The sequence below is a fragment of the Neopsephotus bourkii genome, unplaced genomic scaffold, assembly GCF_033783945.1.
Source record: "Neopsephotus bourkii isolate Nb327-2 ecotype Australia unplaced genomic scaffold, CSIRO-AGI_Nbou_v1 NB_479, whole genome shotgun sequence".
Taxonomy (NCBI): Eukaryota; Metazoa; Chordata; class Aves; order Psittaciformes; family Psittacidae; genus Neopsephotus; species Neopsephotus bourkii.
In genome coordinates, this window is record NW_026900980.1 from 1510144 (window position 1) to 1529622 (window position 19479).

General features: G+C 39.0%; 1 protein-coding gene across 1 annotated transcript in view; it reads right to left on the bottom strand.

The window, feature by feature from the left end:
• Positions 1-19479, bottom strand: part of LOC133210582 (probable acyl-CoA dehydrogenase 6) — an 82068-nt gene that overhangs the window by 29272 nt on the left and 33317 nt on the right. Inside the window, 2 exon segments of the mRNA XM_061350079.1 lie at positions 537-571; positions 573-670. Coding sequence (XP_061206063.1) covers positions 537-571; positions 573-670 — 133 coding nt within the window.

A 19479-nucleotide genomic window follows, 5' to 3' on the forward strand; every position in this document is an offset into this window, starting at 1 on the left:
AAAATTTTTTATTGCCTCTGGCACCAAGGTTCTGGTAAACATATCATCTGCTATTATATAAGGCCTATGTTGTAATATGTAGTATTCTAACATTAAAAAAATAAAAACAAAGACAACCCAAAAGCATTATTTTCTTCCCTAAACCAAACAGAAGTAGACAGTACGTTCTTTTCAGGCGTTTAAACTGGATATGAGGAGGAAATTCTTTCCTGTAAGGGTGGTGAGGCACTGGAATAGGTGGCCCAAGGAGGTTGTGAATGCTCCATCCCTGGCAGTGTTCAAGACCAGGCTGGATGAAGCCTTGGCTGAGATGGTTTAGTGTGAGGTGTCCCTGCCCATGGCAGGGGGGTTGGAACTTGATGATCTTAAGGTCCTTTCCAACCCTAACTGTTCTATGATTCTATGATTACTGAAGAGCAGTGAGACAGTAAATCTTCACAGTAATGGGTTTTTTTCCTGCTTTTATACAGATTGGGTTTTAGGCCAAAACACATGACAAGCTGGGTTTTAGGCTGAACCAACCTTCTGAAAATTACCTTGTAAGAGCAGGAGTAGTAGCCATGCCAGCCTGCAATAAAAATAGCCATAGAAATACCTTCACAGTGGATATGTCCCAGCTCTTTTGCTACTGCAATGCTACAGGAGAAGTCCAAGCCCATGCCTTCATATTCTGAGGAGAAAAAAACCCAAACCTATGACACTCATGTTCTAGACTGGCATAAGAAACACGGAGAAAATAAAATATTGAAAATATTGCTACTGCAAGGACTTGCCAACTGCAATTTCATTGCTAAATTTTAAATATTTGACAATTATCAGTTTTCCTTTCAGAAAACCAATGCCATGCTGTCCTTTACAAACCTGAATTTAAAATTACACCAAACTTAATTACCTGTGTGCACATCAGGTCACCTTTGAATGTCCTAAGTAGCATCATTATTGTGACTGGAAACAGCAGGAAAAAGTGATGTGCTGCTGAAAATTACAATAGAAGGCAAAAATATTCTAACAGCAACGTCAAGTGAAGAAATCACTACAAGCTAAGAAGTGGCTTTATTTCTCCATGATAATGCCTGACACCTACTCTCACCCCCAGTGCACTCAAGAAGAGCTCATCTTCCTCACACACTGCAGTCTAGTCAGCACAGAGCAAGAGCATGTGCAGGTCATGTCCCTACGTTAAGTTACTGCTCAACATCCACGATAGACGCAAGTACAATAGTGAACACATGTATTTTGTATCCTGGCACCTGGTCGGTGCAGTCACTAAAGCATTTTTCATTAGCAGGAGGCTGACAACCTGGGATGCTGGCTGGGCGCCAGAATGGGCCATTCCTCCTCCCCACATTCCAATCTGTAAATTCAACTAAAGGGGATATTATTCTTCACCTCCTCCCATGCCCAGCCCTGTTAAACCCACTATGTAGTGAAAAAGGACTACATTACTATGATGGATGAGGTAATTTCTATCTGTATTAAATAGCTTATAGTCTAAAGGAAATATGGTGAGAAAGAGAAGGTTACTGCTTGACGTCGTTGACTCAGAAGCTGTGATTAGATAACATTTTCCTTCTTTTTTGCTTTGGAATTTGTTTTCCTCTCCTATTTGGAGACCAACTAAGAAAATTTCAAATAAACAGATACCATCCCCCACCCCTCACACACACAATAAAGGGCAGACAGACGACCCTCTCCATTTTCAATTGCTGACACCACTGTCTGAGCTCAGCCCTCTAATGACCTGCTTTGAAGTTTTCAAAAACTACCATTAATTAAAAATCAAAACACCACAGTGCACTTAAATACAGGGCTTTGTGTGTTATCATCTGCTTCCTAAACCCACAGAAACTATCTTTGTGCATCCTTTTTCTGCAGACAGAAAGAAAAACACAAAGGAAAAGGGCAAGTGTGAAGTTGAATTTTCAAATAGGAATTCTCCTAAAGTCATCCTGAATAGTCTGGATCTTCAGAATTTTAAAAAGAAAAAAGCTACTTTTCCAAACTTTTATCTGAAAATAAAGAATGTTTCTTTAAAATATACACAAAATGAAAATCCTTTCTGGGAGCTTAAGAAGTACAGTGAAACAACAGTAATACGGGAATGTGTTTAGCATAATATCTAATCCAATCCTCCTACCTTTACAGAGTCCTCATCAATAAATAAACGCTCTGAGGAACAGTAAGAATTGTATGTGCATGCAAAGACAAGTCTATTTAAAGATGCATGGTCTGAAAGATTTTTTTGCTCATTTTATATGAATCTATACCAGAGTTATAATAGATAACCTCAGTTCTGGTGTCACACAAAATGCTTTCCTCTTTGCTTTTAATTTTGTTTTTAAACAATCATTGGCAAACTACAGTTATTAATAATTTTGCCTTTGGTTTTGTCTACCAAGCAGTTATACTCCTGTGTTTCACTTAATTACATAAATCAAAACCTTTGTTTCTTGATTTACTCAGAGCAATTTCACAGGAGGAATGCTATGTACAAACTGACCATTTTATGCAAGTGTATGGCTTACATATATTCGTTGTTCATATCACAATTCGTTATATATTACCATGTAGCAGACTTGTCTGGCTTTCATTTGAGGTTAGGCACTAAGCAGTACATTTTGAGAACAAAGTGCTTCAAAAGGCCACCCCTCAAAGTGATGACACTGAAGGAATTTCCTGCCAAAGAGAGGATATGACCAGAAAGAAGCCTCAGGAGCTGAGAATGTGTAGAGGGGGGAAGCGCTGCCAGGCAAAGAGATGATGCATCCTCCAAAGATTTTTATAATCTGGGGATAGATAATGCAAGAAACAATCACAGATGCAGACCAGCAGAAAGGACAGAAGCAAGTGGTAGAAACATTAATCAGGCAACACATGACTTTTCATCAGTTCTCTTCCAGGAGCCAAGGAGAAAATGTTTCATGGAGAAGTGCGAGTGCTTTGACACAAGATTATTGGGAACACCTCTTCTGAACTCAAAAAACTTGACTGAGACAGAGATTCATTTGTCAGTGCAGTCTGTGCAGCTATATCCCCGGGTAATTTGGGTAACCAATGCCATGGCTAAAGGCAGTTGTGTCTGATATCTTTAGAGAACTGCATCCCTACACTGAGACGTGATGCCAGCAGTCACACAAAGCAGTAGCAGGGAGTGCTGGCTCTGACTACCAGGGCAACCTTCTTTTTTCCCCAGCACATGGTGGCAGCCTGGCTTTCATAGCCCTGCTGCTGACACTCCAGACAGCTATCCTGGGGCTGGTCCAAGCACATCGCCCTGTGTGCTACCGGACTACTCAGCTCTTAAACTGAGACAAACCCCCCCCACCATTCTTATTTCCACCTGCTGCACCGATGATAAGGGTGAATGTTTTACTGATTGAATGTTTAATTTTTATTTGGAATAAGACTTCCTCTTTTTCATATAACTCATTTGCAAGAAGGGAATAAGCTGGTGGTAGGAGGCTCATGTTTGTCAGTCTCATCAACAAACACCACCTCCTGGGAGTATCTGTACAATGATGTACTGCTAATGGATCAATTTCATTTTTATTCAGAAAAGCAAACACCATGCAGAATATAATTTTTGGTGAAATACCCATAATGAAAGGAACCAAATAAATTTTCAGATTTGATTGTCTGGTTGTTTTCTTTTTTTAAGAACTACAAGCTACATGTAAGGGCTTTAGTGTGAGGTGTCCCTGCCCCTGGCAGGGGGGTTGGAACTAGATGATCTGAAGGTCCTTTCCAACCCTAACTATTCTATGATTCTAAATATTCATGTGAAAAACATTTCTAGGGTAAATATTTCATTTAACTTTAAAACAAGATGAGTGACCTTTAGAGAATTGTTTGGCTACATCTTCATTTTTAATTTGCAATACATATTAACATTTCTTATTAAAGAGAATGAAGCAAATCAAAACTAGGCAGAAAGTCTAATGCACTAATGATTTTACAATTCAAAACAGATAGAAAAAGGCAACTCTGTTGTATTCAAATTGCTACTGTTTTGATGACAGTAGCATAATTTTCATCTGTTAAATGGCTTAGTACAATATCTCATCCTTTCTAAGATTTCAGGTTCTTCTACAAAGAAATTAAATTATAAAACCCAAAGCAAGAACACATGAACATGAACATGTAAATAAATAGAAGATTTTGCACTGCAGACCATGGACAGGATCCATGGTGGAGTAGGGGAAAAGTGTGAGGGAAAAGCAGAGAGGAGGTACTGTGGACTGACTGCAATGCCTTATCCCCATCCTCCTGAGATTCTCAGGGTGGGAAGGAGATAAGATGACTCAGGAATGAAGGACTGAAGCTGAGCCTAAGAAGAAGGGGGAAAGGATGGGGGGGAACATGTTTTAATTTCTAAATGCTTCTCACTACACGAAACTATTTTAAATGGCAGCAAATTGAATTAATTTTCCCCAAGCCAAGCCTGCTTTGCCCATGACAGTAACTGGTGAGCAGTCTCCTTGAATTACATCAAGGGATGAGCCTTGCCATGGTATTTTCTCCCCTGTTCTGTTGAGGAGGGTGAGTGAGCAGCTGCATGGGTGTCTGGCTGTTGGCCATGGCAAACCCACCACACCACATATTAACCTATATTAACCTATTTTTCTTTTAAATTGCCTCTGTGCTTTTCTACTAATCACCACCAACACAATATTACACACACTCTCAAAAAAGCTTCTTATTTTATACAGACCAGCTTCTTTCTACTTGTTAAGTTTGTGATGCTGCCAGTGGAGTGTGAATCCAAGAGAAAACAGCAAGTTAAAAAAACACCATTTTTAAAAGATGCAGACATACATTTTACAAAATCTGATAATTTAGGGTATCAGGATGCACAAAAAAACCCAAAAGATCATGACTGTCTGATCTGCAACACGTCAAAACAGAAACACTACTGAGAAGATAAGTTGGGAAAACAAAGGCAAAAAATGTCTATGAAAAAGGACTTTAAAAGCCAAAGGAGAAGCTGAGCTCTTTCATATAATAATTTCACTTTTGCAAAGAACAACACATTTCTTGTCACTTGTTCAGCTACAGCTTCCCTGTTCAATTATGAGACAGGCTTGAAGTCTCTAGTCCAAGCTTTGTAAGAGTTTAGAAATTTCTCTGTTTGGAATTTGTCTCTGAAACTCATCTAGTAGCTGTCAGTGGCAATGACAACATCTGTAGTGGAAAGTGTCTAAGTGAATTGAAGCAAGGTCAAACGGGGTGTCTTCAGACTGTTTTAAGAGTGTGAGTGAGCCTGGAAAAAAAGAATGGTGAAAACACCATACAGCTGTATCAGTAACTCATTCATAGAATCACAAAATGGTAATGATTGGAAAGGACCTTAAGATCATCTAGTTCCAACCCCCCTGCCATGGGCAGGGACACTTCACACTAAACCATGTCACCCAAAACTACGTCCAAATTGGCCTTGAACACTTCCAGGAGTGGAGCATTCACAACTTCCCTGGGCAACCCTTTCCAGTGCCTTACCACCCTTACAATAAAGAATTTCTTCCTTATATCCAACCTGGACTTCCCCTGTTTTAAGTTTTAACCCATTACCCCTCGTCCTACCACTACAGTCCCTAGTGAAGAGTCCTTCCCCAGCATCCCTATAGCCCCCCTTTAGATACTGGAAGGCTGCTGTGAGGTCTCCACACAGCCTTCTCTTCTCCAGGCTGAACAGCCCCAACTTTCTCAGCCTATCTTCATATGGGAGGTGCTCCAGTCCCCTGATCATCCTTGTGGCCCTCCTCTGGACTTGCTCAAACAGCTCCATGAACTTTTTTATGTTAAGGACACCAGAACTGCACAAAGTACTCCATGTGGGGTCTCACAAGAGCTGCATAACCTCTTCTGACCTGCTGGTCACACTCCTTTTGATGTAGCTCAGGATACGGTTGGTTTCTGGGCTGCGAGCACACACTGAACCTGGATCATATTCAATTTCTTGTCAACCAACACCCCCACATCCTCCTCTGCAGGGATGCTCTGAATCACTTCTCCGCCCAACCTGCAGCTGTGCCATTCTTAAATACTTTTATAATTTATCTTGTTTGCTTACATGGCATCCAAATTTCACATAAAGTGTGTCTACACCAAAGGAAATCACGCAGTATTATTTCTACTATTGGCACCTAACTGAGTGTGAGAAAAAAACCCCAAACTTGTGCTCTTATTTCTAGTGATTAGAAAGACAAATAAAACATGAATCATCTCCCATTTTGAAGATAGGTCTGAGAGATTCCTACATCTGACCCTAGGATGACACTAGGATGACAGCGCTAATTGCCAGTTTTCATCATAGCCTACAATTTTAAAATCAACAGAAGCAAAATATAAGTGTTCAGACCTTACTCACCTGCCATAAATATAGCTCAAGAATTTCAACTTCAGAGGACTACAAAGAGCCCCAAGGTTACATAACTGCAAATGTCATCAGGTAGGACAATACAGAAATCCTACTGTAATTCCTTTCCTCTTCTTTACATAAAAGGAATTTAAAGTATTACCGAAGGTGTACTCTCCACAGTGTGCAATTTCCCACAAACCCATTCTGAAAAGTTGAGGCTGATCAAGCTCAGAATACACCTCCTGCCTTCTTAGTCGTTCACTTCTTGCCAGGTACAGTGGGGGAAAGACACCTAACAAAACAAAACAGGAAAACAACCAACCAAAACCCTCACAAACCTAAACAAATAATCCCTTTGTACCAGATGCAAAGTTCGCTTTAACAGATTACCTTAGTCAGATCAACTTTCCTCAGTCTGACTGTAGGGAGTTGTTGTCCCAAACTAGGAAAAAATAGTGCTTTATAAATTTGTTTCGTTGATCTTAGAAAGACTGCAACCACAAACAGTACTTGATCTCTCACAGATACTCACTAGTTCATCAAATATTTCGAGGCAGATAAGGACCTCCTCTGCTAACCAAAGTTTGGCTTGTAGTATCACTCTTGTGATCCAGTATTCTTTGGAAAAGGGAAAATGTGGATTGGCTGCTCATTCCTTTTCAAACATACATAATAAGCAGCACAAGCAAAATCTTCAAGCAGACAGTGTGCAAATTGTGTGTTTCTGCCATACTCATCACTACAAAAGTCATCACAGTTGCCACTTCAGACATGAAATTTACTGAGTAAGGCGGCTGGGATTGTATAGCATCATTTTAGATTAAGACAGAGGAAAATACAGGAGTAACTTCCCCCATAGTGTAAGGGCAAAAAAACCCTATAAAACCAGCTCAAAATACTAAGCAGAGATTCATTAGTGCCTGCTACTGAGAAGATAAATGCACCACACAGACCTGGCTGCAGTTGGGGGCAGCATGGATGCACTTAAAGAGGGTTCAAAGCTGTATAGGACACCATTTAGAAAGCCAGAGCAGTATATTCTAAATCCCTAATTGACAAGAGCTGCATTTGTTACTCTGATTTCCAAAAAACCTCCCTTACAAATGTGGAAGTTGTCCTTTCTTTTCTAAATGGTTATGCAGTGTCCCCAAGTGCCATCTGAGTCAGCAATTACATCTGCACAAATCTTCAAACTCAGAAGGATATCAGAACCTCTTCAGAGAAAATAACACAACCCCCCAAAATTGTATGCAAACAGTGTTACAGGGAAGGAAAAGCTAAGATGCACAGTACAGTAGAATAAAATATCTATATGGCAACACAAGAAACATTCACGATGTTAAAAGACGCAGTTGCAAAAAAAAAAAAGGAAAAAGAAAAACAAAGACTTCACACATTTCCAAGCACCAGCTATTGCACCAGCTCCAACTCAGAGAAAAACTTCACGCAATTCCTCAGTCATCTACTTGCTTTTAACCTGAGATTATTTCCACCCCTCAGCTCTAACCCAACATCAATTCCACAGAAGCCTAGTTAAACCTTCCTACAATACCTTTTTAAGGTTAAAAAGTACAGATCTCAATAACTGTATGCTTCAAAATGCCAGTCCATCTAAATGTCACAGCATAAAGAAAACAAGAAAAAAAAACACATGGAAAGATGAAGTCAGCAAGCGTATGAACTGCGTATAAGGTGAATATCACACCTCCTGAGCTTCAGCAGCAAAGCCATGCTGCTTCTCATGGGATTTCTCTTTGGGCAAGCTCCTAAACAAACTGTGGATAGTCTAGGTTTGAAGAATATCACTTCCACAACTGCTCCACTGCTTGAGGTCAGTCAATCAGCAACAACTGCCATCCTCTTTCTGTACATTGAACACATTCATTTCTACAACCTGTTGCATGTTCGCCTGGTTTAAGCTTTGCTTGTCAATGCTCGATTTTATTTCTCCGAGTCAGGCTTATCCAGCAGGGAATACTACTTCTCTCCAGCTAGAAGGTTGCCACCCTTCTGATGAACAGGCCAACACTGCATCGATGTTCTTCAACACACTGCGTGTCCACTGCAGTCCCATTAATAACACTGTGAATCAGCCCTCAGAGGCACTGAAATCTGCCTTCAGGCTCAATGAAGCATCATCTGTTATGTGTTCTTGTAAAATGCGCTCTTCCTTCCAAGAAAACAAATCCACAGCTGCTCAGCTAGCTTCTTTTAAATGTGTTCATTCATTTGAATAGGTAACAAAACAATTAATCTCACACCTGTACATGAATGAAGCAGGTACATCATCTTTATGTGCTGCTGGTGCTCCTATTCAGGATTCTTCCTTTCATGTGAACTACTACAAACTACTAAAACATATTCACATTACTCTGCATCACAGCAAATTTTACTCCAACAGGATCTAAACTGTGAATATACATATAGATATTATAAGGAATCTACAATAACGTACAGACATTCATAGGAGAGCATGGAAAGAAAATGGAAGTAGGCTCAATAGGCAACAGAGAGAGCCTGAAGAACTTTCTCCAGTTTAAACACAACAGAGAGATAAGATGAATAACAGGACTGAATGAAAGAAAATACATCTGCAAGGATTCTTTTTCAAAGCTGAATGAAAAGGGGTCAAGATCTGAAATCAGAGGAAATTGTACTTGGTTTTGTAGCAAACCCTAGGAGCAAAATGCAGACTGATCACTTCCATTTCTTACAGGCATCAAGATAAAGTTAATATTCAAAAGATCTAGAGCTCATTCTGGCTCCTCTGAATTCCACATAAATAAATAAACTGAAAAGCAATGCTATGCGATTCAGGGATTAAACAGATTTATTACATTTGCTACTTATTAAAATTTCTATCGTAAGACTTAATACAAAGGCCAAGTATTTATCAGCTGAAAGCTGTGTTTAACTTTCTTCCCTATCTTTTATTTCAGTCCAAGCGATAAATAGCTTGTTGGAAATCCAAATTTGCCTGGCATGGAAAACTTCAGCCACTTAGCTAAGACATCACACCCTAAGACATAAATTTTACTAGATCATAAGTTCCAAAACTTGCAGTCTCCAGATGGAGTTATAAACTGAGAACTGAACTTGCAAGCATGGCGGGGGGGGGAGAAACTTGTCAAATGCTGGTTTTGAATAAATTCCAGAAAAAGAGGATTTCAGAATGCACGCAGTGAGTAATTACATGAACTTTGGACATGCTCTGGAGTTAGCTTGCCTAGCACAGGGGTTTTTGCTCAGTAGCACCAAACTCAGAACACAAGCACACCACAGGAGTCTTCCACAGGAATTTCTGATCAGCACAGGCTTACAGGACCAAATGATTTTCCAGCGACTGACTCCTTAATTCCTCAAGAAGCTGAGCCAGATACTGAAAACAACAGGCCATGCCACATTGCAGATCAACATATTCTTACCACAGTCACAGTGAACAAATTATTAAAGAGACATCTATCAACTAATGCTGCAGCCAGAAGCACACCCTTCTGTCATTAGTAATTTCCTTGTTTATAAGTATTAACAGGCAAAATCCTCCTCAGCTGGCAAGGTTGATGCAGTCATCAGTTTGGGCAGGGCTGGGACCGCCAGCTCCACAGCTCCTCCTCCTCAGCAACTCCCAAGCCCTCACCCCATGGGACAGCCTGTTGTGCTGCTGAAGCATCTCCATATGTTTCAGTTGCGGAGTACAGCAGAAACCAAAGGAGAGCATCTTCTGTATTTTGTGACTGTTTGTGAAATCTGCTTGCTTTTGAAACTGTTGCTGAGTTAGCAAAACAAAACAACAAAAGAGCATCCCTATTTCTGTGCAATAGAGCACGGTTAGCTGTTCAACAGAAAACCCAAATTTTCAGGTTTTGAGGCAAGGTCATGAGACTGATCACAGACTAGGAACAGAAGTCATATGAAAAGGCAGAAATTGGAGTATTTTTATAATATGAAACTGTATTATTTTGTTAGCTTGGTTTTGCTTTTGTCCAAACACAAAGGAAATTTCACTATTAAAAAAAAATCCTTCCAAAATGAAAACTGAAGATTTTTCAGTGTCAAACTAATGTATTTCCCCTTTTTCTCCAACAAAATAGATATTTCATTAGAACTGACAAGTTCCTATGTTTGCTCTATTCTTGATAATTTTAATGGAAAAAACATTTCATTGACAATTTCTATATGGTTTAAGAAGTTTTAAGCAGTATTTGAGAGCTGAAAATATCTGGTGTAATTCTCATTTTTGCCTATGATTCTGTCTGCATCCTTGCTTTTAAGAGTTGTCAGCCAATGTATCATAAAACACATTATCCCTCTCTATTTGTAAAAGAGCTAACACAAGAGCAGGACTCTCATCTGAATCTCTGACCTGAAATATGCTGCATCACTATTTTTATTTACATTGAAATTGAAGGATGTCCTATTCATATGGTGTTAGCCACAAAGAAACAAATTTTCAGTTTAGAGCGAAGCATATCAGAAATCAAATGCCCCATTCAAGAGTGTATTTTTCAAAAGAACCTTCTATCAAAATATTATACTATTTCTATGACCACTCCATCATCCTTATGATATGCTCCAAGAAATTATCATTGATCATGATTATATGTTCCTTTGTATTCGTATCTGTTTTCAGAAGTCGGTAACAAATCAGCACTCAAAACCATGAACAGCAAATCGTTCCAAAGGACAACAACAGCACAGAGCAGATAAAATTTTAATACAGTTTACTCTTAGAAACCACATCAAACTGCCTAATTTACTGCCTAATCTGACAGACACAATGTGGTCTGTAACATACACAGAGAATAACCGGGGGCAAAAGGGAACAATTACATGGTTAAAGGTATTTGTAGAAGACTGAGATGAGTTAAGAAAACAAAAAAACCCACAGACCCCTCCAGAAAATCCCTTCACCTTCCCTGACTCCCAATCCTACCCAAATTATATGACCCTATGTTTTTACGCACCAGTAATACAATTACTCTTTTACTGTGCAGTTTAATTGTAATGTTTTACAACAGAAATAGAAAACAGTTTTAGTCATAGCAAAGTCAAGTCTACAGTAAAAGTGTATTTGCACTACTGACTATATAACCACTTGCAGCTAAAATCAGACCTCTTCCAATTATGAATACTATCCCTCCTGCTTACAGACTATTCAGGAACCCACAAAGGGACATTCGTGCATTCAGCTACCACTCAGGAGCTCCAAGAATACCAGGCAGAAACAGGCTATAGAGCTCAATCATTTGCTTTTTTTGTAAGTGGCTATACAGCAAATTATATCTCAAATTCTTGTTCTTCAAATATCACACTAGATTTACATAGCAATAAATGTATTCTTCAGGACAAGAATACCTCGAGTATGTGGTCACATGAAATTTAATTCCTTTGCAAATTTGCTGTTTCATATGGTGAGTGATTCTGAAAGGGAAGACATATCAAATCAGCATATGTATTGTATTATATGTATTCATACTTACGGGACGGCTCTGAAACTGAGATGTAAATATTCGTAATTGAAAATAAAAGCAGCAAAACAATGTATGGGGGAGGAAATTCATCTTCCCAGAAATTAATAAATTATTCCCGGAGATATTTGAAAAATAATCTTAGAAGTACTGCCAAATACCTGAGTTGTTATCTTCATGGCTCAATAATCTAGCCAATAACATACCTTCCCTTAAAATCAAAAGCAAAATGCCAGTGATGCTGGAGTCCTCTCCACCTTCCACCTCCTTCATGTTTCCCCCATCTCTCCCACGCATCTACAAATGAAGGGAAGATGGGCAGATGGGGGAGGGAAAGGTTGCTTTTGATGAAGAAAAAAGCACTTGCCAGAGCTTTACTACTTTTTTTTTAAGTTGGTCTTGTACAATGCACGTTCCATTGCACCATGCATCAGAACCATCTAATTGCAAACAATTCTGAAAACATGATAGGCTTGGCAAGCATCCATCAGATACCAGGGGTTTATTATAGTGTTCTGTGTACTGCTTCTAAATGACTGAAACATCTGCAATCCCAGTCAGTTTATTGGTACTTAGGTATAAGAATCTCCAGAAACAGAACATGCAATTATAAAATCGTGTTACTATATTAAGTCTTTCTGGCATGTGTTTTCAGAGTTCTACATTCTGTAAAACATTTTGACCGTTTTACATTCCTTTCCATCTCATGCAAAGTACTATTTTAGAAACACATCCAATCGTCACAAAAATACCTGCCTGCTTTTCATGTGCCCCCATCCACCCAGCTGTAACACAACAGGCTTCCACAGCCATGAGACACTGCTGAGTGGCATAGGGCTCTAAGAAAGGTAAATGATGAGGGTTTTATGACCACTGGCACCTTTTACCATGGTTAGACAGTTCACTGTGTAGCTACTGTTTTCCCATGGTCTCCTGGACACTATTTCGGTTCAGAGAGAGAATTTTCCACCACCTCCTCATTACTCTTAAGCCACATCTCTAAAGAGCTGGCTGATAAATTTTCCAGAATTTCAGAGACACCCTGAAGAGGTGCTGAGATGATCTTGTTTGCCTGTTTATGAGCAGTGCATAACATGGGAGGTAGCTAGGCATGAAGGATCATCCTAACAAAGCACTCCAGGAACCCACTGCTGGTGGACCTTTGGAGTTCACCTGCAGCCAAGATGCTGCAGGCTTTTCACATTGCTCAGCAGATGTGCAGATGTCTGACCTGGAATGGCTCTGGTGAAGACATGAATCCCACACCAACTCCAGACTGTCTTTATAAACTGCCCAAGAGCCAGATCGGTTCAAGTTTGTGAAGCATCTTTTTCAGCAATGCTGGAATGATCCAAGTCCAGAGCTAGATGCAGAAGAAGCAATATATAAACAGCCACGGGTTTTAATCAGTGACCCATTCTAAAGCTTCTGCAATGCCTCACATGAAATTACATAAACATATTAAAACTCACAATCCTCATGATACTGAGAATACTGCATATCCTTTTAGCACTGCATTATTATAACAGTTTCTCTCCTTTTAAGGTCTACAACTATTTGATAACTCATTATGCTTACTGAAAATCCAGTTTATAGCATCTCTCAGTATTAGATAGCCCCAAATCGAGCGATTCTGGCAACTCTAAATTAAGAGCAAGCAAAGCAGCAGTGATTGTGCCTCCTTTCTCCCAACTACATCATTACATTGAGCTATGAAGAATGAGGAAGCCCACACCAAAGACATCCATTTATGCTCCACTCTCACTCTATATTTAAAATAGTTTAGGAAAGAACAAAAATATTGTTCACTGAATACTGAATGACCTCAAAATTTGCAGTAAGTTTGAAGACCATGCAGTACTTTAAGGCCATGCAATACTGAAGAAATGAAAAGTTACATTAACTATTGCTCAAACATAAAGCTAAAATTCTCTTTCCATTAAAAAAAAAAAAGGAGGGGGGGGAGGGAGAGGGTAAGATAAGTTTTTCTATCAGGAAAAGATCACAGCATCTCCTAGGCTACAGCCTCACCTTTTCAAGACAGGGACCATAAAACAAGACAATTGTGAATTAATGCGTATCTTCTTCCTAAAAAAAAAAACATACCAAAAAACCACAAATCCAACCCAGAAGCAAAGGAAAAAAATGGCTCATTTGTGTTGCTCCTGTTTATGCAAACACAGTAACTGTAATGACTGAGCTGTTGCCTTTGTTGGCGTGGCGACCTGGTTCAGGAGCTACACATTTTCTATTTTTTATTACACCACCAAGTGTTGGTGAAGCACTATTTCTTGTTTGAAATCCTCCTCACATTGTGACTGTGGCTAATGCTGTTTCCTAAATTTTAGAGTAGTGCTGACAAAGTATGGACTAAACCGAGTCATTAATTAAAGCAAGACATGAAAAATTAACCAAACACAAACTCACCAAAACAGCATGCTAAAACACAAACCTTAGGAATTATGCTTTCAAACCAAACGGAGTAACTATTCTCTGCATTTTAAGGAGGTTTACACAAAATAACCAGATACATTTCCTATTGCACAGATCTTTCTTATGTGTAAGAAATATTGCTGTGAAGAGGAAAAAAAAAAAAACCAGAAAAGAAACCCCAACCTACTTCTACTTTAGAAAAATTACTGTGCTTAGGAGCAATGCTGATGCAGAATGAGGTTACCCTGGCTAATGTTTTACCACTAGAAAATGTCTCCCACTTGCAATGTAATTGCAATTCACTGGGCAAGATTTGACTTCCTTCTGATTCTGCGCTGGAGTGGTTAGTGCTGCTGGAGTCCTGTTTAATCCAGCTCTGCAAGCTGAAAAGATGTGCACAGCCTTTTTTTTTAATCTGAAAGCTGACAGAACAGTGTTAATGCTAAATAACTTTGAGCAAAACAGAAAACAAACTACCAAACTTTACTATACTAGAATAAAGAACTTTAAGAAACTGGTTACTCTTATTTGAAGATGAGTATGGATAAATCAAACAACACATCTTGATATGATTTTTGGTTTAATTCCAGTTGTTTTCCATCTCTCGGTGTGTCTCTTCCATGCTGACATTCCAGAGCTTGGATGGATCTTCAGACAAACCCTGTCCTGTAGTTTGTGTTTCCCATGCTGGCATGGGATGAAACTACTTCCTAATTTCTCCCCTGTTGAAAGGTCTTCATCAGTGGAAGCCGAGCATCCCTCAGTGCTGTTCCTTCTGCTCATGAAGATTCTTTTGCCACATTCAGGAAGCTTTTGGAATATCCTAGTGAGGTGAATGGGCATTGCTGATCTGATTGTTTTGTTGATTACAGACTCAGAAAATATGTAAAGAAACAAACAAAATTCATACAGATTTTGCAGCTCGATCAGGAGACCTCTCTGTTTAGCCCTCCCAGCAATGGAGAATGTGTGACAAGAAGGTTATATAAAAACTAATCAGATTGGAATTTAATTATCCCCTGTGTTTCCCTGTTGAGTCACTATTTTTTTTCTAATCTGATCTTTAGCCAAGTTTCTCAAGTGCAGTCAACAACAGCCACAGTGCTGTGCTCTGCCCATCGCTGAGCATAAAACCCTCACCTCCCCACACTGCCTCACTGCTGCCTCCGCTTCTTGGCAGTCAGGTCTCACTTTGGAGATACAAGGTACATGCTATCCGGTCTTTCCTGCTAAGAAAATGTCATACCAAAGAAAGGGGCTGAACACCCATACCTCTTATCCCTCATTTACCCACCCATCTACCTTCATTTTAAAATCTTCTTGCATAAGCACAGAAGCATATTCTGTGCCTTTAAAATAAAGTCATGGTATTATACCACAGACTTTTAAAATGCCTTACTACTTAGTAAAAAGACAAAAAATTCTTTCCCCTTAACGATGACAGCAGGATCCATAAAACTGGTAAAAGTCATGGAAGAGGATGGTGTGAATGGACAAAGTAACTTGTAAGTTAAAGTAAATAATAAATAAAGTAAAAAAAAGTAAATAAATAAAATAAAGTAAAAGATGCACCGCCTGCAATTTAACACTGTGTTGTTTATGGTCTCTATGGAAAAGTAGACGCTGCAAGATACCAGAGAGAGGTATAATGAGCAAGTCTCTTGACACATGAATTACGGGATTTTGCCACAGACTTGAAGAACTCTAAGGAGGAGAAAAAAAAAAACCTACCTGAAGCTGGGAAGAGTGTAATTAACTAAGGAACAACAATAGAGGAGTAATTTCAGGGAAGCGCATGGGGAAGGAAGGCAAACAGAAGGGAGGAGTGATGCTCTCCATCGCACAAAACAATGGAGAAGGAAGTTTAAGAATAAAAGTATTTTTTTTTTAAACCCAATTCAAGGAAGCAAGGGGTGGAAGGAAATATGAATCCTTACAACCATCTTGGTATGTGCTCTGACTGAAGATTCCTCTTGGTAAAAGCAAACAATAAGAGAAAGCTGCTTGAGAGGCAGGTGGAGACCTTGGAGAAATACAGTCAAGGCTCACCATGGGGTAAAGAAGCTTAGAAGCTCTCCTCAAATACCAGCAGGTCAAAATGCAAGCTGGAGGCCTCCAGGGCAAACTAGCCCTCAGGTGGACAGAAGTTACCAATGTGCACTATCCAGAGCAGCCAAAGGGACACACTGTGATGTTCTTGCGAAGTTAAATCAAGAATTAAAAAAAAAATAAAAAAATTATAATCTGCATTTTAAATTTTGCAGCCAGGCATCTAGTTGCATGTTTTAATAGATTAAGCTTTTTTATTGACATCCCATAACCTCCTCCAGTATAACAGTAGCCTCCATGGAAATGGGCAGACACAAGACAAACCTAACCGCAAGGTGAGGGCATGCAGCCCTGCAGAGACTGCCACCCCAAACACATATTTGTGATTTTTACCAGCTGGGACTGTTGTTTTCCTCATCCCACTGTGAAGACTGGTTTCAAGATAACAGATTATCCCTACATAAGTATGAACCACTGCACCCTCAACAAGCAGAGGTCAGCAGGAGGAGAATTTCAGAATCCTGGTGCAGTGGTGACTGTCACACCACTGCTGTCAGCAGCACTACTGTTATTTCAGCCCAAGCATAAGTTGCCTCCACCTGTTCCCCATCCCTCAGCCATACAATCACAACTGCCTGAATGTGAGAGAGAGTTAGGAAATAACTGGTACTAAGACTAGCTTACAGTGCACTTCAGTAGTTACTCTATCATCCTGCACAACAAATTGGGTCCCTACTGTTAATTCTTAGAAGGATATTTTTTTTTTTAAGCATGAACTTACAATATTTTTATTAGCTTTAAAAGCACATTTGTGACAAGAAAATACGCTTTCACATAAAAACACCCTTTTTCTAATGGTAACAGCCATGCTACACATTCATTAAGTGTCACTAGCCACAAGAAGAAAACTGTCTGAATAATGCAAAATGAAACTAGATGTATATGAAAAAACTCCTGTCCCGTATCCAAGCTCTATATAGGACATTTCAGATTTGTCTATTTAATACCTTACTTGGGTCTTTTAGATGATGGAATAGCAAAAGATACAAACAAAATCACACCAATTTTGTGGTTTGTTCCACAAAATTTACTTTGAAAGTCTTTCCATCACATATGCTAACTTCAAAGCGACTTAACAAGCTGCCTAGAGGGAGTAACAAGAAAAACAGGAAAAGCATCAGTCTAGTTATCTTTTTCTGAGATTATTTTCTATTAGTTTCATGATAAATGATTTCACATTTTTCACTGCTTTCAATGATGCCAGGTTTCTTTTACACAGAAGCAGAGCAAAAGTTAAAAAAAAAAAGGAAGAAAAAAAATACTAAAAATTCACAAGAGAATTCACTACTGAGAATTCACAAGGTTATACATGCAACTGAAGCATTCAATTGCATACAGAGAACTTATAAACATGTGTTTGAAATGGTTTAATAAACACTTTCTCTGAAAAAAAAATCTATGAAAATGCTGAAGACAAGCTGCCTATTGACAATACCAAACTGATTCCCTTTTCATTATTCATACTGTGACACTGTTTACTGAGAACATACTTATTTTTATCTGTTTCTTATCTATAAAGGTAGATGCTCTTACTGATGGTTAAACAAGAAAGACTTGAGGACATGAGAAATAAAGCCAAGTAACTCTACAGATATATTACATGTACAAGTAGTCTGTATATAAATTAAAGAATATTAATTTCTTGAATTCCTACTTATATACTTCATATGTAAATATTAATATTGACCACAGGACCCCCTCTGTTTTTATCTTGACTTACTAAGTTACAAAAGCCAATCTAAAATCCTTCATTGCACTGTCATTTCATTGTTATTTCAAAGGTAAAACCTTTAAGGCATTTCCTGAGTTTAATGGAAAAAAAAAATGTAAAAAAATTCAAGTCAGTTTTTCATAAATAAATCTGGAAAAAAAACCAACCCTCCACGTAAAAACTTGGATAGCATCATAACACAGAAATTATCATAGGTAGTTGCACCACTGAAGATTCCTAGGAGCCAGGACTCCCCAGTCATTGACATTAGGCCAGTCCTCAAGCAACTCCATCACAGTAAAAATTCAGTCCGGATCAGGCACAAACACACTTTTGTGCCAGAGCACACAGCATGAGGTTACCTGCTCTATACCAGCTCCAAACTGAAAGATGCTACCTGCTCTGGCCTGAAATCTGATAGAGATGTTACCCCTTCAAATATCTGTTAATTATATTGGCATGCTACTTTTTGATACATTTACAGTAGCTTTTGGTCTCTCTGCTGTCACCAAAGCAACCGAGAAGGCAGGTAATACATGAGCCAACAGCCAGAAGCTGAAAACAGCAAAACTGAGTCTTGAAACAAGACACAGATTTTAATCCAGGAGTATAACAAATTGTTGTAAAAATCCTGCCAAGTAGCGTGCTGCCCGTTCCTCTATGAACATTAAAATCTGATGTCTTTTAAAGCACATACAGATGTCGCAATATCTTAATTATTTCTTTTGTTTTGTTGGCCTTTTTCCCACCTTCAGGGACATAATTTTTTACAGCAAATATCTGAGCCTACTGACAAGAAGTTTGCTGTCCTCAACTTTCTGCATTCATCTTGAAAATATCCTTCAGAGAGCCATAGGCCACAGGCTGAAACCTACTTACCTAATTTATCCACATGTATTGGATTTGATCAGTTGATCACCGCATGGAACTTAATTACCCATATTAAACCTGGAGTCAGATGACATGCTCAAGCAATCCCCTGCTTGACACTAAATCTGAAACTAAAGCATCTCGTAAGTTCCAGAAGAGTGAGTCCCAGCTGCATGCCTTCTCCTGCCCATTAAGTACAACTGGTAGGCCTCCAGCAGTAAGTTTTCCAGCTTTTGGTGATAACTCTCACCATTTTATCTGCTGGTAGTTTTTCAGGCTGTATTTCTCCTTTTCATTCACTGTCCTAAACAGCTCCTCCTTCCTTGTTTATGTCTGACACATACATTGTAATCACATGCATGTAATCACTCCCCAGCTCAACTACTGAACTCTTTAATTGCTCCTACAAATCAATCCTTTGAGTTTTCTTTGTTTCTTCCTTGAACTGATTAGCTTGCCAAAAACTTTCAGGTCAAGACATGCCTAGCTAAGAGCTCCCACTCCAAATCCATCCTTCAGTGTTAGTAAAA